This window comes from Phyllobates terribilis, unplaced genomic scaffold (assembly GCF_046119375.1).
Source record: "Phyllobates terribilis strain yellow unplaced genomic scaffold, ASM4611937v1 Scaffold_11__3_contigs__length_659146591, whole genome shotgun sequence".
NCBI classification, from domain to species: domain Eukaryota; kingdom Metazoa; phylum Chordata; class Amphibia; order Anura; family Dendrobatidae; genus Phyllobates; species Phyllobates terribilis.
The window spans coordinates 585,362,417-585,386,475 of NW_027362771.1; the positions used below are offsets into that span (position 1 = coordinate 585,362,417).

General features: G+C 46.7%; 1 protein-coding gene and 1 long non-coding RNA gene across 10 annotated transcripts in view; one reads left to right on the top strand and one right to left on the bottom strand.

The window, feature by feature from the left end:
* Positions 1-19,453, top strand: part of LOC141167029 (uncharacterized) — a 148,055-nt gene extending 128,602 nt beyond the window's left edge. Inside the window, exon 4 of the long non-coding RNA XR_012251378.1 lies at positions 18,801-19,453. This is a non-coding gene — a long non-coding RNA (uncharacterized lncRNA). The remainder of the gene's footprint in view (positions 1-18,800) is intronic.
* Positions 1-24,059, bottom strand: part of CACNA1A (calcium voltage-gated channel subunit alpha1 A) — a 691,505-nt gene that overhangs the window by 27,218 nt on the left and 640,228 nt on the right. For 5 of the 9 annotated variants that reach the window (XM_073654325.1, XM_073654331.1, XM_073654326.1 and 2 more), the window contains exons 38-43: positions 22,970-23,075; positions 22,068-22,175; positions 21,705-21,820; positions 20,684-20,790; positions 19,134-19,272; positions 18,936-19,049 (exon numbers count right to left, since the gene is read on the bottom strand). In XM_073654325.1, the coding sequence (XP_073510426.1) occupies positions 18,936-19,049; positions 19,134-19,272; positions 20,684-20,790; positions 21,705-21,820; positions 22,068-22,175; positions 22,970-23,075 (690 nt within the window). The remainder of the gene's footprint in view (positions 1-18,935; positions 19,050-19,133; positions 19,273-20,683; positions 20,791-21,704; positions 21,821-22,067; positions 22,176-22,969; positions 23,076-24,059) is intronic. The other 4 variants (XM_073654330.1, XM_073654327.1, XM_073654329.1 and 1 more) reach the window with 1 other exon arrangement.

The window sequence follows — 24,059 nt, forward strand, 5'->3', positions numbered from 1 at the left end:
CTATGTTGTTTTTCTTTTAGGCCATCTTTTTGTGGTTTGCTGGCTTCTAGTCTTTTCCTCTGGTGCTGGGTGTCTTGGTCACGTGATCTCCTTACTCTTTATTACTCAGCACCCGTCTCCCATTCCTCGCTGGACATCAGTGTTGTTTCGCTTGTGCTCTGGCTAAGTTGCCTTGTTAGTTCTTTGTGCTTAGGACTATTGATATCCTGGGACTTCTTATTCCACCAGTTTTGTTTTCTTTTATATTGGTTTCTGCAACTAACTGTTCTTTTAGGAGGTCTCCTGTTTTTGCATCTGCAGCAAATTATATGCCCCACAAAGGTCAGTGGGGCATATAACCAGCAGCGGTGAGGTTGGGCATTCCCTTGTCCTGGAGGATTAATTCTGTGTTTCATGTGTCGTTACTTAAGAAGGCGGACACGCCTGATAAGCAAGCGAAGCCCACTGTTCCTCCTGTTGATGAGGACGGTGAATTTGAGATTTCTTGCATTTTGGATTCCAGATGGCATAGAGGGAGATTACAGTATCTTGTGTCCTGGAGAGGTTTCGGCCCCGAGGATAATTCCTAGGTGAAGGCCGGGGACGTCTCGGCCTCAAGGCTAATTAAGGCTTTTCACAGAGATTTCCTGGTAAGGCTCGGCCTTGAGGATCCGGAAGATCCTTGTAAAAGGCGAGGTACTGTTAGAATTTATGTTGTTTTTCTTTTCGGCCATCTTTTTGTGGTTTTCTGGCTTCTAGTCTTTTCCTCTGGTGCTGGGTGTCTTGGTCACGTGATCTCCTCACTCTTTATTACTCAGCACCTGTCTCCCTTTCCTCGCTGGACATCAGTGTTGTTACGCTTTGTGTTTTTTGTGCTTAGGACTATTGATATCCTGGGACTTCTTGTTCCATCAGTTTTGTTTCCTTTTATCTTGGTTTCTGAAACTAACTGTTCTTTTAGGAGGTCTCCTGTTTTTACTTCCAGTCCTTAGATTTTTTAGGGACCCTTTTTCCTCTTCCTTCAGGTCTTCGTTTGAGTTCAGTGCAGGAGTGTTGGTGGGGCTATTCACTAGGAATAGGGCACCCACCCCAGCGTAGGGTTTAAGCTGAGTCTCATTGAAGGGGTAGCTTTTCCCTTCTATTCCTTAGTTCTTAGTTGCAGAACACAACAAGGTGTAACATTTATGTTGGTATCTGCCCCTCTGTTTTCGCTTATTTCGCAGCGCTGCACTTTCATTGCTGTTTGTTGTAGGACTACAACACGGCAGTCCAATGTAATTCCCTGGGATTTCCAGGCAGGTAGCTTGGGGGTTAATTCCTGTCTTGTTTAGTATTTGATTCTAACTGTGAACCCACTATATAAACTCATTAAACCATGTTTCCCACTGCCAGTTATAAGTTCTGCTTTACCTGGTTGACATCCCTGTTCTCTGCTACTGTTGTTTCTGTTTCAGACCTCGGATCATTTTCTGACTATTCTCCTGTCTGATAATTTAGGCCCCAATTCATTATTTGCGTTTTTTAAGTCACTTTCCTTTTTAGTCTTGTGGTATTAGTTGCTGTGTTGGGTACCAAATTCTTTAAAATCGGCGTACGCAATTTATGAATTTGGTGAAAAGTAAAAAATTGGTATTTTTTTTTCCTGTCTTGAACTGTTTGTGACTTTTTGGTGCCAAAAGTCGCATGTTACGCACCACAAAATTGCACTACATTACTGGTGTACTCAAAAATTACACCTGGGGTGACTGGAGTGGAAATGCGCCAAATTTTGCAACTTTTTAAAAAGCAGCAGCTACTCCGAGGTTTCAACCCAGTGCCCCTGTGTAAGTCCACATCGCTGTACAGGTGTCAAAGGGTGAAGGTCAGGGTTGGAATTGTAAGCACAAAGTCTGACCACGGAAACACTATTTAAAGCTGCTAGAAAACCATGTGTGGTATCCCAGTGTGTTCCATGCAAATGCTGTGATTTCTGTGTAAACTGTATGTTGTAACATATTGTGAGACTTGCTGACAGGCAGCACAAAAAGGGTTAATCTTCGTCACAGAGGCTTGCTCATGTGACCCAGCTCTGCTTGGTATACAGTAGCTTCTGGAAAGTTTCTGGAATATGATAGATAAGTATCTGTCTATGTTTGCACAAACCTACATCCGCAGAAGATCTGTGGATAACTCTCCAAGATGTGTGGAACAACCTCCCTTGTGAACCTAGAAGAATTGATGTTGCTTTAAAGGCAAAAGGCGGTCACATCAGATATTGATCGGATTTAAATTTCTCCTTTGATCACTCACTTTGCATTTTGTTAATTGATAAAAAATAAACTAACACTTCGATTTCTGAAATCTTCTTACTTTGCAGCATTTTTTCCATACCTGCCTAAAACTTCTGCAGATACAGTAGGCCCATGCAAAAGGTTTAGAAATGAATGCTGCAATGTGGTCGCTACGGATAATACAGCCCTTTCTATTAGAACAGTTTAATAAATGTGGTCTAATATTTCCATAGAGATCGATGCCGGTATCATCCTCACTTAAAGGCTGACTTTGTGTTCTGCTCTGGGGGAGAGTTTGGTCCTCAATATTAGAGAATCTCTCCCAGTGAGTCATGGTCCGGCTCCAATATAACTGGCTTATATCTGATTTATACCTTTAATTATTAGTACAATACACCAAAGCCCAAATGTTGTTCTGAAAAAGAGAAGAGTTCGCTAAAATATTAACTTTTATCTGCCGAATACTTTCACCTGTCTGGATTACATGATAACCTCACACACAAGTCACAGTTTGTATATTTCTCCATAGAAGATCATAGATGGTTGTGCTACTATTTTCTTTGACTTTTTCAGCCCTATTTAATCCCTTAAGGACCTTTTTTTTTTTGCACTTTAATTTTTTTCCTCTCCTTATACCATGAGCTATAACGTTTTTATTTTTCCATCCACATAGCCGTATGTTGGCTTGTTTTTTTTTTCGGGACGTGTTGAACTTTTGAATGACGCCATTCATATTACCACATATGCTGCCCCTCACAGGAGTACTGTCATGACAGGCACGTGGGTCTTCAGCAGACTCCCTTCTGTTATGGACACTCATCGGCACCCTGCAATCGCATCATGAAGGGGCTGATGAGTGGATAAAACAGTGCATCCCCTCCCCAAGACAAATGCTGTAAGTGCCGCTGTGATGAAAGCCGGCCGGTGGGTGCAGCTCTCTGGCGCCCCCTTACCTCTCAGGTCAGTCAAGGTACTGCACCTAGAGAAAGTAGTGCCAGGTAGCTGCAACCAGCGCAGGGAACACGGTAGTGTGTTATCCCTTCAACGTCACTAAACCGTAACGTCACTACACAGCACAACTCGCTAGCGCCCTCTTAGCCTCAGGTCAGTCAAGGAACTGCACCTAGGATAAGCGGTCGCCAGGGAGACTGTCCTGTAACCTACTGGGTATCGGGGCCCTCTGTAGTGAGGGCGGTATATATATCTTCCTTGGCCGCGCCAGGAATATATATATCTGAACCTCCGACCGTCACTACCAGCCTTCCCCAATCCCCAGTTGGTATGCTGCCACCAGTCCCTATTTTAGATATACGCCCAGTCCGTGAATGGGCCTATATCGGGTCAGGGACCAACCCTGGGTAGCGTTTTGGCTTGAGCCGAGCTCACACGGACGTGCGTTCGTTATGCAGAATAAAAGGCAGGCCCACAATTACTTGAGGTAATTGATTATAATAATACACTAGATACACGATATACAACTAAATATACACAGGTATAAGGTCAGGCTAAACTATACAACAATGGAATACAACACACAGAATCACCACAGCATATCAGTTACCGGTTTCTTGATTTTCTTGTGACGCAGGGAGAGGATTCTGCGATCGCAGGCACGGTTCTTTGTTACAGGCTGAGGCCTACCACCGCATGGTCAAACTGCTCCTCCCCTTGGTGGCCTCAGCTGGTGCTCAGATGTTCAGCACACCACTCTTGGGTCAAGACTGACTTATCTCTTGTCTGTCCTGCTATCTTACCTGCCCCGTCCCGCCCACTGCTGGTGAGGTCAGCTGGCTCAGTCTCCACCCTCAGGTCTAACTTCGATCAGAAGCCCAAATTCTATGGAACCCAATAACTTCTTCTGGGATGGTCTCATGATACCCCCAGGGGTTCCCATGGATTCGGGCCGCCGTAACCGACCTTTTGATATCAATTATGATACCATACGGTCCTCAGGAATGGCTCCGCGCTATATCTTGGCTTCCAGAGCACGTACAAACGTCTACCGCGGAGGCTTGTGTGCGCAATGGCTCCGGGACGCCGTGATATTTTTTTATTGGCCCATCCCATGCAACATGCGTGTACTTTTCATGTTTCTATATCTTATGCCTCCATGCTTGTGACAGACAAAGAAACTAGTCCTATGGGACAAATGGTCAGGTACAGATAGACGAAGCACCCCCCCCTGCTGGCTGTGTTTCCTCTCGAAGTCTTTGAAGCTCCTAGCATTCAAGTGTTAAGTAGGCTTCTTATCTTACAGGAGCCTGGATGGGGGGAAACTATCTAGTTGACGTTTTAACAGAAGGTCCCAAGGGTGGGGGCTGCTGAAGTGTGGCCATCCCTGGATATGATTTATCATTACCAAGATGGCGGCTACAGGTTCATCACACCTCCCCCTATACGAGGGCGCGAGGGGGTAGCACATTCCTGTGTTCCCCCGTGCGTCCTTCTGCACCCTCCCCTTGCCGGGATAACCCGTCAGCGTTACCGTGGTCACGGCCTCTTCTGTGGCGAATGGAGAAGTGGTACTGCTGGAGAGCGAGGCTCCAGCGTAGCAACCTGCCATTCGACCCAGAGACCGTGTGTAACCAGCTGAGGGGGTTGTGGTCCGTCTCCACGGTGAAATGGCTCCCGTACAAGTAGGGCTGCAGACGCTGCAGGGCCCATACAATTGCCAGGCATTCTTTTTCCACCGTGGAGTAAGCCACCTCCCGGGGCAGTAGCTTCCTGCTCAGGTACAAGACAGGATGTTCCTGGCCTGTCGTGTTGACCTGACTTAGCACAGCACCGAGGCCAAAGTCACTGGCGTCGGTCTGTACCACAAACGGCCGGTCGAAGTCGGCAGCTTGCAGTACAGGGGAGCTACTTAGGGCGGCCTTGAGTGCCCCGAAAGCTGTCTCGCAGGCGACTGTCCAGTCGACTGCGACGGGCAGCTTCTTCTTGGTGAGGTCCGTCAGGGGCTTGGCCAGGGTGCTATAGTGTGGGACGAACCTCCTATAGTACCCGGCGGTCCCCAAGAAGGACATCACCTGCTTTTTGGTCCTAGGAGTGGGCCAGGATGCGATGGCATCCACTTTCCCCGGTTCTGGCTTCAGAACCCCCCCGCCTACCCGGTGACCCAGGTAGAGGACCTCACTCATGCCCAGCTGGCACTTTTCCGGCTTGATGGTCAAGCCTGCCTGGTGGATCCGACCGAGCACCTGCCGCAGGTGCTCTAGGTGATCCTCCCAAGTGGGACTGAAGACTGCAATATCGTCCAAGTACGCAGCCGCGTACCCTTCAAGTCCCTCAAGCAGCGTATTGACCATCCGCTGAAAAGTGGCAGGGGCATTCTTCATGCCGAATGGCATCACTGTGGACTCGTACAGTCCAAAAGGGGTGATAAAGGCAGAGCGTTCCCTTGCCGCGGGGGTCAGAGGAATCTGCCAGTACCCCCGGCTCAGATCCATGATGGTCAGGTACTTAGCCCCGGCCATCCGATCGAGCAGGTCATCGATGCGTGGTATGGGGAACGCATCGGTGGCCGTTACAGCGTTGAGCCCCCGGTAGTCCACGCAGAACCGTGTAGTTCGGTCCTTCTTTGGTACGAGGACTACAGGCGAGGCCCACGCGCTGCTGGATGCCTGGATCACCCCCAGCTTCAGCATCTCGTCTATCTCTTGGCGCATGTTTCCCTGCACCTCGAAAGAGACCCGATATGCTGAACGCCGGATCGGCGGGTGATCGCCAGTGTCCACGTCGTGGACAGCCATCTCAGTCCTTCCGGGCAGGCTGCTGAACAGCCCCCGGAAGGGGTGCAGGGTGGTCCCCAGCTGGGACCGTTGGTCCTCCGTGAGCTGGTGGCCAACCCCCACATCCTCGATGGACCCACCCGCCTTGGCTTGGGTGAGCAGATCCAGGAGGGTTTCTACCTCTCCTTCCTCGGGAAGGTTGCACACTGGGTGGGCAGTCGCTTCCCGCTCATGATGAGCCTTCATCATGTTCACGTGGAAGGCCTTCCTCCTTCCACGGGCGTGATCCAGGGTGACCAGATAGGTGACGGCATTGAGTTTCTGGTGCACGAAGTAGGGACCTTCCCAGGCTGCCTGAAGCTTGTTCTGTGGTACGGGGACCAGTACCCACACCTTTTGACCCACCTGGTAGGTCCTCTCACAAGCATTCTGGTCGTACCACCGCTTCTGGTCGGCCTGGGCCTGGGCCATATTGTCCTGCACCAGCTTTGCCAAGGCCATCATCCTGTCCCGGTGGCGCACGACATACTCGATGACCGACACCTCGGGGGTGGCCAAATCCCCTTCCCATGCTTCCTTCACCAGAGCCAGGGGGCCCCGTACCCGTCGCCCGTACAGGAGCTCAAAGGGGGAGAACCCCGTTGAGGCCTGCGGAACCTCCCGGTAAGCAAATAGGAGGTGTGGGAGGTAACGCTCCCAGTCTCTCCCGTGGGAGTCGACCAACATCTTAAGCATCTGCTTTAAGGTGCCATTGAACCGCTCACACAGGCCATTAGTCTGTGGGTGATACGGGCTGGCCACCAGATGTTGCACCTGCATTTGCTTACAGAGGGACTCCATCAGCCGCGACATGAACTGGGTCCCTCGGTCGGTGAGCATTTCTTGGGGGAAACCCACTCTGGAGAAGATCTCCAGTAAGGCGGTAGCCACCTTGTCGGCCCGAATGGACGACAAAGCTACCGCTTCCGGGTACCGGGTGGCATAGTCCACTACCGTGAGTATGAAGCATTTCCCGGAGTGGCTGGGAGTGGACAGAGGTCCAATAAGATCCACAGCGACCCTCGAGAAAGGCTCTTCGATGATTGGCAGAGTTACCAGTGGGGCTTTGGGGCGCGGCCCCGCCTTCCCCACCCTCTGACAGGTGTCACACGAACGGCAGTAGGCACCCACCGCGGCTCCCATCCCAGGCCAGTAGAAATGCTGAGCTATCCTGGCCTTGGTTTTAGCGATCCCTAGGTGTCCGGCCATCGGAATCTCGTGTGCGATCCGCAACAATTCCGCCCTGAACGGATAGGGTACCACTAACTGTCGGTCCCTGGGCCACGCCTCCGGTGAACCCTGCTGGACCGTTACCCGGTACAGCCGTCCCTGGTCCCAGACCACACGCTCGCAGTCTGACTCCATGGGAGGCTGTGCCGCCTGTTCCTTGAGAGCTTTCAGGCTGTCGTCTGCTTCCAACGCAGCCTGAAATTCCTGACTTGATGTGGCCAGAATCGACGAAACTGCCACATCCTCCGTCAGCCCCTCCGGGCATGTCACCTGGCCGCTGTCTGACCCGGCAGACACTTGGTCAGAAGTGGGGAAGCCGTCGGACCTCTGCAAGGCTCCTTGGGCTCCGGCGCTCCCACTCCTGGTGACAGCGGCTATGACCGCTGTGACCGTGGGTAGTGCCTGCTTCCCCTCTGTTTCTGACCAAGCCGCCCGATCAGGCAGGCTTCCTAGGCCTTTGGACATCTCGGATGTGGGGAACTCCTGCCCTGGGGTCTTACCTGGCGGCTCCTCTCTTGGGACACCCCCACCTCCCATGGCCTGTTCCTCCCCCTGCAGTGGGCCTATACTCAGCAGCCTGGATACCCCTGGGAGCCCTACACTGCCGGTAGCTGCCCCCCTCTCCATCCCTGAGCTTCCCTCTACAGAATCCTGCCCGCCCCCTCCCTCACCGGAGGACAAGAGGTCACGGCTCGCCGGCTGAGCACCTCTGCGGGCATCCCCACACTCCCCACCTGCTTTCACTAACCCTGTTTGTGTTGTGTCTGTGCAGGTGTTACCCTCAGGTTTCACTCCCTCCTCCTCAGCAGGACGCACACTACATACAACATGGTTGGCATTAGCAGCAGACAAATCAATACACTCTTGGGGGGCCGAACTTGGGGGTTCAGAGGGTACATACTGCGATACTAGACGCCCCAAGTCGGTCCCTAATAAAACATTTGCGGGAATATTTGGCGTTACTCCCACCTCCCGCATCCCCCTCCCGGCACCCCAGTCCAAATACACCATGGCAACGGGAAGGGCCGGCTCCACGCCTCCAACCCCGGAGACGGAAAGAGTCTTTCCTGGTACCAAGTCCTGGGGGGACACCACCTCAGGCCGTACCAGTGTTCGTTCAGCGCCCGTGTCCCGCAGTCCCATGACCGCAGAACGGCCTATGGTGACGGGTTGGATGTTGTCCAGGGACCTACCACCACCCCCTCCCACACACAAAACATTGGGCGCTCTCTGGGACTGGGATGGGGTCTTTTGGCGCTGGGGACACTCAGCCCTAAAGTGTCCTGGTTTGTTGCATAGATGACAACGTCTTACGTCTGGTCCTTGCCTGGAGAGGGCAACAGGGGGATACACCCCTTGTGCTCTAGGGGCCGGGGAAACAGGGGCATGACTGGGCTTACCCCCTCTCCAGGTGCTGCTGGCAGACTTCTTCAGCTCAGGCGCCCTGTTATTGGCATACTCGTCTGCCAGGGCGGCTGTAGCAGAAGCCCCTGTTGGTTTCCGGTCACGGAGGAACTGTCGGAGGTCCTCTGGGCAGTTCCACAAGAACTGCTCCGTGACGAACAGTTCCTGGACCTCCTGGCGGGTAGTAAGCGCTAGACCCGAGGTCCAGTGCTCTGCGGCTCTCAACAGCGCCCGCATATGATCGGTCCAGGTGTCCTTGGGGCCACGCAGCAGGCTCCGGAACTTCTGGCGGTACGACTCGGGAGTGAGGTTGTACTGCCGGATCAGGGCCCGCTTGATGCAGTCGTAGTTCTGTACCTCCCCGGCAGGTAAGTCCCCCAAGGCATCCAGGGACTTACCCCTCAAACGGGGGGTCAGGTATCTGGCCCACTGATCCCGGGCCAGATGGTGCTGAAGACAGGTCCGTTCAAATGCCACCAGAAAGGAGTCCAGGTCCCCATCCTTCTCCAGTAGAGGGAAGTCCTCAGCTCGGACTTTGGACGACTTGGTCTCCTGATGGGTTGGTTGCTCTAGCGGAAGCCCCCGCTGGGCCAGGTCCAGTTGGTGCTGGCGCTCCGCAGCTCGCTCTGCACGCTCCGCAGCCTCCCGGCGCTCTGCAGCTTCACGCTCCGCAGCCTCCCGGCGCTCTGCAGCTTCACGCTCCGCAGCCCGCTCCGCAGCCCGCTCCGCAGCCCGCTCTGCACGCTCCTCCTCCGCTGCCTTCTCTGATGCTGCCAGGAGGGTTTTGTAGACGGCATCGCCATGAGACTGGAGACTTGCCATAGCCGCTTGTAAAAGGGCTTGTGATCTGGACAGGCTGGGCTGGGTAGGTGGTGGGCAGCCCACTGCGGGACCGTATACTGGGGACTGGCTCCCTGAGGTGCCCGGGCTGGACTCCTCCTCGCCATGAGTAACAATGTCCTCCCCTCCTGCCACACGGACCGTAGCATTAGCCTCCTGCAGGGTCTTGCTCCTGGTGCCGTCTGCCATCTTGGTAACCGACACCGCTGCAACCCTGAGTTTGCACACACCTTGTTATACTTTTAGCCTGACCGTCTAATGTTGGGCTGACCTTAAGACTCCAGCAGTGGAAGTTACCACTGGCAGTCTTTAGTGCCTGGGAGTAGGGGTCCCACAACACTATTATTCAGCAATCCCACCGCTCTGCCACCAATGTGATGAAAGCCGGCCGGTGGGTGCAGCTCTCTGGCGCCCCCTTACCTCTCAGGTCAGTCAAGGTACTGCACCTAGAGAAAGTAGTGCCAGGTAGCTGCAACCAGCGCAGGGAACACGGTAGTGTGTTATCCCTTCAACGTCACTAAACCGTAACGTCACTACACAGCACAACTCGCTAGCGCCCTCTTAGCCTCAGGTCAGTCAAGGAACTGCACCTAGGATAAGCGGTCGCCAGGGAGACTGTCCTGTAACCTACTGGGTATCGGGGCCCTCTGTAGTGAGGGCGGTATATATATCTTCCTTGGCCGCGCCAGGAATATATATATCTGAACCTCCGACCGTCACTACCAGCCTTCCCCAATCCCCAGTTGGTATGCTGCCACCAGTCCCTATTTTAGATATACGCCCAGTCCGTGAATGGGCCTATATCGGGTCAGGGACCAACCCTGGGTAGCGTTTTGGCTTGAGCCGAGCTCACACGGACGTGCGTTCGTTATGCAGAATAAAAGGCAGGCCCACAATTACTTGAGGTAATTGATTATAATAATACACTAGATACACGATATACAACTAAATATACACAGGTATAAGGTCAGGCTAAACTATACAACAATGGAATACAACACACAGAATCACCACAGCATATCAGTTACCGGTTTCTTGATTTTCTTGTGACGCAGGGAGAGGATTCTGCGATCGCAGGCACGGTTCTTTGTTACAGGCTGAGGCCTACCACCGCATGGTCAAACTGCTCCTCCCCTTGGTGGCCTCAGCTGGTGCTCAGATGTTCAGCACACCACTCTTGGGTCAAGACTGACTTATCTCTTGTCTGTCCTGCTATCTTACCTGCCCCGTCCCGCCCACTGCTGGTGAGGTCAGCTGGCTCAGTCTCCACCCTCAGGTCTAACTTCGATCAGAAGCCCAAATTCTATGGAACCCAATAACTTCTTCTGGGATGGTCTCATGATACCCCCAGGGGTTCCCATGGATTCGGGCCGCCGTAACCGACCTTTTGATATCAATTATGATACCATACGGTCCTCAGGAATGGCTCCGCGCTATATCTTGGCTTCCAGAGCACGTACAAACGTCTACCGCGGAGGCTTGTGTGCGCAATGGCTCCGGGACGCCGTGATATTTTTTTATTGGCCCATCCCATGCAACATGCGTGTACTTTTCATGTTTCTATATCTTATGCCTCCATGCTTGTGACAGACAAAGAAACTAGTCCTATGGGACAAATGGTCAGGTACAGATAGACGAAGCACCCCCCCCTGCTGGCTGTGTTTCCTCTCGAAGTCTTTGAAGCTCCTAGCATTCAAGTGTTAAGTAGGCTTCTTATCTTACAGGAGCCTGGATGGGGGGAAACTATCTAGTTGACGTTTTAACAGAAGGTCCCAAGGGTGGGGGCTGCTGAAGTGTGGCCATCCCTGGATATGATTTATCATTACCAAGATGGCGGCTACAGGTTCATCACAGCCGCTCTCAGAAAATGACAGCGACATTTAACAAATTTACATCCGTAGGCGCAGCTCCGCTGAATGACACAGCCATCATCTCCCAGAAATGGAGCGGGTTCATCTCCCGAGCCCTCTCCATTCATCATCTGTGGACCAATGACATATATGTACGGCGCTGGTCGTTAAGGGGTTTATGTGCTGTAAATGACTCCTCATTCTCATCCGTATCTCCCATACAGAACAGTTACAGTTAAAGGGGTTTCCCCATGCACAAAGTTAATTTCAAAATTGATTTTAATCAATAGATCTTGGAATAATAATAATTTCCACAATTGGATGTGTGTAAATAAAATATACCTGTGCTGAGATAATCTTATAAATGTGCCCCTGCTGTGTACTGTGTTATGGCTGTGTCTGACCGTACAGGGACATGGTCTGATCATACCACAGCTCCTGGGCAGGGGAGGGAGGAAAAGAGTATACAGACATTACAGCACGGGATCACAGCTGATTCTTTTTGTGAGATAAAACATTTCTCTTCCTGTTTTTTAAAAATGTGTTACCTCAAAGAAAGAATCAGCTGTGATCCTGTGCTGTCCTGTCTGTATACTCTTTTGCTTCCTCCCCTGTCCAGGAGCTGTGGTATGATCAGACCTTGTTCCTGCACGGTCAGACACGGCCATTACACAGTACACAGCAGGGGCACATTTATAAGATTATCTCAGCACAGGAACATTTTTTTTAAACATCCAATTGTGGAAGTTATTTTTATTCCAAGATCTGCTGATTAAAATAAATTTTGTTCATGGGAAAACCCCTTTAATAAAAACCTCCAAAATATTAGGGGCTAGAGATCACCCAAAATTTATATTTCAGTTTAAAACTGCCCTAAACTATTGTAACTCCTTAAAGGGGTTGTCCGGTACTTTTTTTAAGTTGCCCAATGTATTCAGCATGTGGGCATAAGTATCTCTGTAAATACCTTGTGTTGCAGATAATGCCTGTGAGTGGTGCTATCACTGGCTGCTCACAGGCATCACATGACCCCCGGCTGCAGCCGGCTCTGACATCCGCTGACGTCACGACAAGTCCAGGCTGCAGCCGAGGGCCCCTCTTCCGCGTTCCACCGGTGGCTGCTGGGTTGTGGGCGGGGTTACCCCGCACGTCACACCCGGCATCCACCGCGCACTCTTCCTCTCCCCATTCATTAGGAAAGCATGCGGTGGATGCTGGGTGTGATGCGGGGACCCCACAACCCAGCAGCCACCGCGGGGACCCCAGCGCTGAGTCACGCCTCACTTGTCGTGACGTCAGTGCGGGGTCACGCGATGCCTGTGAGCGGCCACCGATAGCGCCGCTCCCAGGCATTATCTGCAAGACAAGGTATTTACAAATATACTTATGCTCACATGCTGAATACATTGGGCAATTAAAAAAAAGTACCGGACAACTTCTTTAATTATTGGTGGGCAAGTTCTCCATGCTGCATGTTTCTGCGTTATCATGTTTGTCCTTTAAGCTAATTGTAGCCAACAATCTGCCAGTGGATCTATTGTCCAAAACTTCTCCTGTGCTGCACTTATAATCTGGATTGTTTCACTCCAGACCAAATATTATTTCAAGGTACAATAGAATGACAACATGCCATCATCTGTTTCTTTAACAATATAAAGCCAGAAAGCCCATGACAAGCATTGGATAAGAGAATACAAGGGAAAAGAAAAAGAATAGAAAAAAAAGGAACAGAGGGCTGTATTGAGAATAAGAAAGGGGAGGAGGCCTGTGATATAACCATAGAAAACCAAGGCCTCAGTTGCAAGTTGTGGATGAGCGTATGTGATCCTTTGCAATCAGAATTTGGTGAATTTGCGATTGGGATTCATAAGATTACTGGACAGCTTTTAATGGGTTAAAAATCCATCTAGTCTGGATTTAATTTTGTGAAAAAGAGTGTCTTCTGAGCTGATTCTACACAGTCAGGGCGAAAATGTTGTAGAACGCCAGAAATTGCAAAATTTTAGTGCAGCCTTGAGTTGCACCAAAATGACGCAACTTTTCAAAGCTTTTTACGTCATTCTGTCGTAAAAGCTTTGATGAATTGCGCCCATTGACTAAAAATTGGTCAATTTATAGATTGGGTCATAATGGGACGGTGCTTCAACTGCAGGACCGAAATATTTCTCTATTTCGTGGGGTTGTATTTAGAGACAATGTCCATAAAAGGAATCTTTCCTGGGTAAGAAAAGGGATGATAAACTTTAGTGAACCTTTAAATCTCCACCTGTGGGAAGCTTGGACATTTGAGGAGCAAGATAGAGGGAGAAGGAGAAGAAATTAACTTTCTAGAATATTTTACACAGTCCCAAATAGTTAAGGAGCACTGCATAAGATGACGGGGATGTGGCCTGGGGAGATCCACAAGTGAGGGACTACAGGAAGAGGAGAACAGTTAGATATTTCTAGGAGAACCTAAAAAGGCATATCACACATGGCGTGCAAAACGGAGAGGTGGGCTATATCTACTGCATGGGAATATTTTATTATATTTGGGACATCCAGTACTCCTTGTTTCCAATGGATAAGCAGTGGTCCTGGCAACTCGAAGTCTTGTCGAGTGATATATAAATGTGAATCTTCTACTCTGCAGAATCTTTAAGATGGGGGAAGTTATTGAGACTGGTAAGACTCTGAACAGATATATATGTTTTGGTAGAAGGGTCATCTTGACATCCGCAATCCACCCAATCCATGATAGTAGTATATCCTTCCACTTGGTTAGGAGTAAGGTACATAAATTCGTAAATTCATGATTAATAGTGGATAGCTGGCTTGAAGCAATTGAGAATATAAAGGGGTGATCAAAAGACTCAGATATTCTATTCGAAAAGTTGACCAAATAAGGGAAACTATCACTGCATATTGCTTCAAACTCTGCAAGAAAAAGGGTTCATAACCATAGACTTATTGGTGTCCATTTTTAAGCCTGAAAGAGCTCAGAATATCTTGATGAGCGCTAAGAGGTTAGGTAGGGTCGTACAAGGGGAAGTCAGAGTCAGTTTGGTGTTAAAAGAGCATTCCTCTGTCCATTAAGAAGGACTCATTTCAGCCCATTAATATCAGTGACAGCTATGTAATGCAAAATTTCCCCTTTGGTGACTATGCAGGGAACCGACCATATTCCACCAGGAGTACCTCCACAATAAGCTTATTATGAGAGAACTGTCCAAGGTGGACAACTCTTACATTCACACTCGATACACTAAAAATAAATTGTTATATTTCTATTAAAGGAAACCTCCCGCCTTACAAATATGTAGGTTTTACTTGGAAACACTGCGGCATTTCTGAGAAAAACATAGTTAAAAGACGAGTTGACTGGTCCAAGAGGCAGGTCTCTGTTGGCTTCTGCCAGACTGAAAGGTTTCTTCCAAGGGAGAGAAATCATCCTCTTCACCCGCTCAGAGAGACTGACCGGTCTCACCCTAGCGAGAGGCCTGGCAATCCACACTAGTGGCAAAAATTGTGGGAACCTTTTGATAATAGTGCATCTTTGAAATTTGATCTGTCAAAACTCCAGGGTTTTTTTTTTGTAATATTACCATAAAATTATATATCATTGGAAAGATAGTTTAGCGTAGGATGTAATTCAACAACTTTTATGAAATAATTCATAGTAGAACAAGAAAAGGGGAGCACATACAAAAAACTCTTCAACATGTAAGTACTTAGTTGAGAAAGCTTTAGCCTTAAAATCAGCGGCATAACGATCGCGGTCACAGGAGATGCAACTGCAACCAGGTCCAGAGGTTTTGGGACCCACTTGGATCCCCAGGCAGACACGGCTTTTAGCTGTTTCCATGTTTTCATAAAGCGAATACAGTCAAAAACTGGTGGAGCAAAGAGCCCTCGGCTCCCTACTCGGCCACCGGCATTGGTAAGCCATAGGCAACTGGTATCTACCACTACATCGTCACTTTATGGCGGTAATATTGGTGTTAGAATAGCAGTTTTCGGTATGGTGGTGGTAATATGTGGTCTCAGTGTGGTGGTATTATTGGTTCCCTATGTAGTGGTATTGTTGGCAGTATTGGTGTGAGTAAAATTTGTTTTGTTCAGTAACAGTATGGTGGTAGGTGTTACTTATACAGTGGTATTATTTGCTAATCATAAGACTGTTGTTCACGTATTTGTTATTTTCTGTTTTTATAAAAGGGGGAAATATATCTTTATAAAACTCAACAGGGCACAATAAAAGTTCCCCATTCTCCCGATCGGTGTGGGTCCCAGTGGTTGGACACTTACCTATCAGCAACTTTCCACCAATCCTATGGATAGGTGATCACTTGTTTTCACTGGACGCCTTCTCGTGGAGTGAACCAATTTATTTTTTAGGTGTTATAATATGAAGCAAAGATTGTATTAGTGCTTCTAGTAATTGTGTTTTGCTCCTTGGTTGCTTCTTGAATCGGCTATGATTTTAATTTATGTATTAATAATTATTGATTATATAATCAATTATTTTTTATATAAAATTAAATGAACTACATTAATATTTTTGTATTTATTCATCTTTATCTCAGCCACTAGGGGCTGGCCTTTTCATTTGGGAGTGTGTAAGTGTCTTTTATCATCACCTATTGTTGTGAACCTTTTCCTGCCTTTTCCAGTCTGGTTTTGTAATAACTAAATCTCCTTATAACTCTTGAAAAGTTTTAAAATAACTCCTTTTGGTGATGTTTCATTTGATTTTTCTTCTAATTTAATCATAAGTGTAGCTTTATTTGTTTAGGATTTTTTCCTATATGCATCACTTTTCTTATCTATAATTTCTGTTATATTACAAATTATTTCATAAAAATGTGTCGTGTTACATTCTGCATTAATGTATCTTTCCAATAATATATCATTTTATGGTATTATTATTAAAAAAAAAAAAACCTAGCTGGTGTTATTGAGTGATCAAAAGTCAAAAATATACTTTTTTTTTTCAAAAGTTTTCCATCGGATGTTCCCAATTTTTTTCACGCAACCGAAGACATGAATGTGTGAAATAAAAGTAGTGCACGCTGCGTTTTTTTTTCTCACGGACCGAGAAAAAAATGGTTCATCTGAACAAACCTATTGATTTATATGGGTCAGTTTGTGTCCGTGTGCTATCCGATCAATAATCACACGGCACGTGCCCGATTTATACCCTCGTCTGCACGAGCCCTAAAGAACAGACCATGTGCTGGGGAAGGATATGGTTGGTGCAAACGCCTAGCAGTGTACGAGTGATATCTGCCAGTTTCCAGCAGTCATTCTGCGGTGTGCGGTGTGCTGTCATGTACATATTCTGCAGCAGATAGAGGTTTTGCATGTTTATAATCATGGATGGCCTGGATGTCACATATGTATAATGCAGTCCATGCAGGAGTGAAGCATGTACCCCAGATACCCAGACCATATCGATGCAGCAGGTTGTCACTGTAGCAGAGCGGAGGTTGTCACTGTGATAAAACCAATCATTTATCTAAAAGCAGGTGAACAACAAATTCAGCTCTGCTACATCTCTATGTTAAAACCATGTCATGCAAATACAAAAAAGAAATAAATGATGCATCATATTAAAGCTGAACACGGTGAAGAAATGCATATGACAAGCAGTAATTAACACTCTGCATTGGCCCCAAAACCTGAACATCAGGGAGAGCAGTATACACGGCATTACCACCAGGGGGCGCTCAGCATGAACGCCGCTCTAATATAGGAGCATATGGAAGCATTGAGGAGGGGATTCATTCTCCTCTATTAGAGCAAAGGGCTGCTATCTAAGCTGTTTTCACATCCATGTACATTTATTTTGATGGGCTCCACTGCCCCAAATGTCTCTCTGATAAGGACGCCAACTACATTGCTAGCAACATATACAGCATATAAAGACTGGTCTGACTGGCGTCCTAACAAGTCCAGCAATCTGTCCACCCCTTCTCTACAAATTAGGTTTATTAGCAATAATTCTCAAACTTTCTACTGTTTTCAATAAGCCAATCAAACACGAACAATGGAAATAGCCGAACACAACTGATCTAACAACTGGTTTCTCCATATTCAGTCACTTTTACTGACTGCTGCATGAGTTTCATAACCAGCGACACCCCTCTGGCTGTTATGACCTGCTGCACATGTGATGCATGGTCAGGCAGCGTTCCTGGAGAATACTAGCCCATTCATTATGGGGAAAGGCTTCCAGTTTGCTAATATTCTTGAGTTTGTGTTGTGGTACCACAGTCTTAATATTCCTCCATGGATTTCCTATGGGGTAGAAGTCAGCCACATGTGACGGCCACTCCAGAATTGCACAAGCCATGGTGAACTGTTAAGTGTGAATTGTGATCATTGTCCTGTTGATGCCTAAGCTTCAGCTCCATGGCAGAAGACATGACGTTTCCTCCTAGGATGCCTGACACGTGGATGGATCCATCTTGCCCTCCATGAAAATCACCAAAGCACACGGATGGCATCAGTACGCAGCACGTGATTAACATTGCAATGGACAAGAGAAGCTTGTATGGTACCAAGCACTAATACAACTCCCATACAAAACATGGAAGAATAACAGTCCGTGTTGTTGCGTACAAGAAATATTCCGGACATTTATGTTCACACGCTGCATTTTTGCTGTGTTTTTTCCCGCAGGCAAAACCTACTTTCTTGACAGTAAAGAAGCAGCATCAAAAAAGCAGGTTTTGATGAGTTTTTGTGGCGTTTTTTTTATTAATGTGTTTTTTCCCTACGTTTTTTGTCAGTGTACATTTGTCTCTTGTGCATGCTGATAAAGTTTAGTGCTTAAAAAATATAACCTGATTCAACTTCCTCAGCTTTTGGTACCAAAAACGCAGCAAAACCCGAGACCTGCATTTTTTGCTCCGTTTTTGCACTTACTCATTGCTCTCTATGGTTGAAAAACGCTGAAAGCAGTGACATGTCTCATTTTGCAAAAACGCAGCTCTTTGGCGAAACAGTCAGGAAAAAAAACTGTGAGCATGAGATTTTGGAAATCTCATAGACTTTGCTGGTACTGTAAAACACATCTGAAAATATGCATACAAAGCGCAAAATAATCTAGATATATAATGCTGCAAAAACGCAACGTGTGAACATAGCCTAATAGTGGCATTCTGTGGTGAATTTGGAGAAACTATTTGTTTATTAGTTGCGCTCAGCGATCCAACTATTGTTAAACTGCAACTCCCAGCATCCTCTTTCAGCTTGCAGGCTCTATGCATGTTGGGAGTTGTAATTCCACAACAGCTATACATACACTATATACTGTGGATTGTATATTTGCCTTTTATCTTTAAAGGGATATTTTGCAAATAAAGTTTTTGCTTTTTAATTGTGTAATATAAAGGTATTTCATTTGCTAACTCCCATTGTGCATCAATTCCTCACAGATTTCTACATCTCTGATATCTGTATCTGTTTCCTTTCAGGCTGACATCCTGTCCTGGTCATGTATTGGACTGATGAGCCCTAACAAGCGTGAAATCCCTCTTTTTGCCGAGTCCTTCTCATATTATATAGAGGAGGGGTAGTTTGATGATGTAGTTAGCAGGTGGAGCGCTCACCTGGTTGTCAGCAGGCAGTCTCGGCATAGAAGCTGCCCTCCCGTGTCCTTCCATCACAAGGTACTGCTCGCTGTCAGAGTAACCGTCCCGATTCATCTCTGTCATTTCTACCAACTAAAAGATAAGAAAAATGTATATGTGATATATATCCCCACAATAAGTGTAGGGATGACGGGAGATGGATGACATTTTCCAGACCTGTGAGTCCGGCCAGCTGTTGGTGTTGTCTTGGACCCTCGCCCTCTCTGGACTCCAGGTTCCTGTCTTCTGGAACATCTGCTGTGCTCTCTGTGTCATCCAGGACTGACTTTCCTTCATGCCACCCTCAGGAATACCCCTTAAATATCAACATTCAAACATCATCTAAATGTCAAGGAGCAACACAGAAAAAGAAACGAAGCCCCTCCACTGAAGGAGAATCAGGCGTTACTATCCGCTTTATTAGGCGCGATCTTCCTGTGAACTACTTTACGTTACAATTTACTACATATCCCAATATGTAGTAGGTGTAATAATAATAATATTAGCAAATACCTCCAATAGACATGTAGCAAAGTTCTTCTGATTCACCATGTTGCTTACCCTATGTGCAGGGTATTGCAGCAGCTTAGGTATCCATGGATACGACCATTAGCTAACTAACTGTCACTATATTAGTGGTAGTAACCATGGATACCTAAGGTCCTGCAATGCCCTGCACATGAGGTAAGCGACATAGCCAATCAGAAAAACTATACTACATTTCTAATTGGAGGTATATGCTAATATTATTATTATTACACCTACTACACACTGGGATAGGATCTTGAAGATGGGAATACCCCTATAAGTACCACATATTTGTGTGATAATTTTATGGTAATAATGACAGTATTTCTTTTGTTATGACTACACAGACTGACCGGCGGTACGATACAACCGCCAGTCGGTAAACTTTTGTCAATCGGTAGTTTGATAGGCTGTTTACACAGGCAGACCAAAGTAACTGATGCGCAGTGAGCAATCTGTAATAGATCTGTAATAGATCGCTCACTGGGAATAGGCTGCCATAGTTCTTGACAGTGCGAGTATGATGAACTGCCGAGAAAGATGACTTTTTGCTCTGCACAAAAGTTCATTTCACCTGATGAGCGGTTTGCTGCTACATCGGGTGGTCGGCAGCCTGTTCACACAGCAAACAGCTTCAGTCACTTCTCCTCTACTGAAGGACCTAAATGGTCTACTGAATGGTGGTCTACAGAATGGTGGTCTACTGAATGGTCTACTGAAGGACCAAAAATGAATAATCTGTCCTCTCACCCACCAGTCGTGCCTAGAGGAGATGCAGTTATGATGTGATGTAAAGTTTGGAAGCCATATATGTCAATGAGTTAGCGTATATCACACTTGCTGGCCAATTCATATTGGAACCTTCCATAGAGAAGATAAGTCTGGATAGAATCTACTAGTAATGTCAATTAGTCAGGTCAACATATGTTCCTCTTGGGGGATAAAGGGTATAAAAACCTCATTCAACAAAGAGTAAGGCCAAACCCTGACATCTTGTTTGTGTTATACTTCCTCTGTCAACGTTGTTCTGTCTAAAAACCTATGTACTACTATACAGTCCACTGCTCTGCTGTGCAGTCTTGTCAATAAGATACTGGTCTTGCTCAAGAAAACTCGTCAGTGATTTCCAATATCCATTAATAAAGAGCAACCAACATATGGTACTTGTTTAAATTCAGGAAATTTTCTGCAGGACTTACATGTCTCCCCCTGGCTCCTGAGAAGTCATCAGAGGATTTAATCCCATTGGACCATCTTGTGTGGGTGAGGGAGGCTCCATCCTTTGGAACATTAGAGGTGTTCGGTTCTGGAAGAGTCATGGTTAAATTAAAGAAGGTGAAATACATAGTAGAAAGCTAAAGTATATGTAAAAGTGAGCATTTGTAGCCCTTTGTGGTGATCAGATTGTGTATAGTCTTAACCCCTTAAAGAGGTTTTCCCATGAACAAAGTACATTTTAATTAATAGATCTTAGAAAAATAAACAGTTCCATAATTGGATGTGTTAAAAAAAATGTTCCTGTGTTGAGTTAATCTTATAAATGTGCCCCTGCTGTGTACTGTGTAATGGCTGTGTCTCACCGTACAGAGCTGCTCCAGATCAAGGTTGGCACATGGCACACCTCCTGGCCAAGGGGGAATGCCTAAGTCACTTATGATAAGTGAGTGTACAGATGATACAGCGGGGGCACACAATTGCTAATTTCTGAGGTAACACATTTCCCTGCCAGTTTTATCACAGGAGTAAGTGTTTCTGTCACTTCACCAGTCCTGTGAACTCATCAGAAATCAAGTCAGTGACCTATAAACTCAGTGGCTGCTGGAGCTCCTACATCACATCATACATATCATCATATGATGATATGTATAAAGCGCTGTAGAACTGATGGCGCTATATAAGAAAAATAAATATATATATTTTGTTATAGGATAAGAGGGAAGAACGACTCAAAGTTTTTTTTATTTTTCTTTGAAAGTGTAAATACACATTGCAAAGTTTTTTTTTACACGTCACTGGGCCTGAGACCCCCATCGATCAATGAAACTACTATTCAGAAGGCAGAATTTCTCAGCTCCTGCATGAGTATAAGCACTGTGGGCTTTATGGGCTCGATAGTAAGACTAGCTTTCGTGCACATAGCCTTTTACTAATTTAGAATTATTAATGTTTTCTTGTTTAACAATATCGAAAAGTTTTAGCAGATCTTTGTTTTCATGTTACCTGTTCCTCTTGCAGGGCTTGCAGTCGTTTTGCTTTGCTTTGTCTGTAATACTCCATGATCATCATGGCTGCATAAATCTTGCCCACAGTGAGGTCAGTAGCTGAGGGAATTAAAGCTGGAGTAAATAAGAATTAAACTAAGGGTTCATTCACACTGGCAAAAAATCATAGGAACAATGCAATCGTAGCTCACGACCAGCAAACAATATCAGACAAGTGTTTATAGAGGACGGGAATCGTGAATGAAACAGTTGAATAGCTCCCTGGACCCCAAATTTAACATAAACCCTTGCACATTGCAACTTTTTCTGATTCTCTGCTTATAGCCTAAACAATGTGGATCCCCCCAAATGCTTCTCTTACATTTATGTGGTGTCACCAACAGGTCCATTGTTTTCTGAGAGAGATTGGGCCAAATGGCCATCATCTCCTTTCTGAGCTCATTGTCCATTTGCTGTTTGTCAGCACCCCCTGAAAAAAATATGGGAAAGATCAGTCATATCAAGTCCATTAATTCAGTTTAATGCAGCGGTATTCTTTTTTTTGCACTTTATCTTCCTAGAAAGCATTAGTAAAGTCACTTGCCTTTTGACTTTAGGACACTATTGGGAGGTGACAGCATAGAGCAGCCTACTAGCGTGCTCAAGGATTTATCTATTGTCTGTTTTTCATTGAGCTGGGCTATCGTATGTAAGGAAGCAGCTCGCAAGATTCTGGATGGGAGTATCATCGAGATGGCTAGCCTCGGTGATGTAAAAACCAGCAAAGAGGCTCCAGCATTGATAGTGCTGAGAGGGTTTTTAATGGGCCCAGATTTTGGGTCTGGGTTTTAGGAACGACTGGAAAAGCTGGGTGGGACTGGTCGTTCCCATCCTCCAATCCAGGAGGTACAGCTGATATAAAAGGGCAGCTGAGCTGCTCCACAGGGGTTTGTGTGTGGAGAGATGAAAAGACCTGTCTGTGTTGGTCAGTCTTGGTCTGAGGCTAAGAAAACCGTGTATTTATCTGAAAGAGTGAGGCCGTAGTGCTGTATGGACTATTTTTTGTTTATTTCTACCTTTACGCCGAAGAGGGGTTGTTCATTTTCTTTATGCTGTAAGTTTATGGACTGCAATAAAACATCCTACCACGTGTCTATAACTATCTCAACAGCTGCCAGAGTGAGTGATCCCTTTTACATCTTATATTGAGATGATCACATCACGACTTTTCTCTCCATTGTTAAATACCTTCTATATATAATTGTACTTAGGTGCAAATCTTACCTTTTGCAATCTTGATATCCAGCGCGGTACGTATAAGAGCCATGAGTGTTGAGTTGAAATGCACACTATTATCATCGGCCACCGGGAGGTCCATCCTAAGCAACCGCTGCAAGGACCCAGAAAACAGTGTGAACTTACTGATCCAACTGAACCTGCAATGCTTTATCTACCTATATCCAGGACTCAGAGGCTCTGATAATGTACACAACTACATATATGTCATGGATAAACCATAACATCGAGGTGGAATGAGATTGGACTGGGGCTACTGACGTCATCCCAAGGAAAAGCTCCGATTATGGGAATCCACCCATCCACTGAGCTCAGCTGTCTGGGTGTAAAGCCCAGATATCTAGGCTCTGGACACTGACAATTACCCATTCTCTGAGTCAAGTTATAACTAATTTATATCACTAGGGACATGGGATATATATAATAAACTAGTCTAGTTATAGGGCAAACCCTGAGCCTTAGAGTCCTGGTCTACAGATGACACCATAGGTAATACAATGCTCCACCACCAGAGTGAACAAGGGAAAATAAGAGATGATTGCCCGTCTCTCCCACCTGCCACTCTGGTAGTGTAGTATTCGTCAAGCAATGAACAGCCAAGATAGGCAGGCGAGTACACAGGCCAACCTGGAGCATGCGTCATGCAGAATCGTGGCGTGCAACGTGCAGGGATTCCCCCATGCAATCCCTTCAATAGAGCTAGAACTCCTACATAGGGGGAGCACAGGGGAGAGAGGGCGGCTGGGAGAGGGAGGAAGGCGAGATAGGTGAGACGAAGAGGAGGAGAAGGGTGAGAAAGGGAGAGAGGGAGTAAAAAGAGAGAAAAAAAAAAAAGAAATACATTCACAAACAAAGCTGTGAAACTTATTGTATTAGTCAGAGAGTTAAACAAGGTAAGAGAAGCTCCCAAATTAACCATGAGAGATTCCGACCACACAATATTAGCAAATTCCCCCGAGCTCCACACAATGTGAGAAAGACAGGTGGACCAAAGTCCTTAACTGGCATGGAGGGGATTATCAAGAAGGACTAGCCCAGAGGATGATGTCTCTTAAAGTAAAGTAGTCCTTCTCAGGGA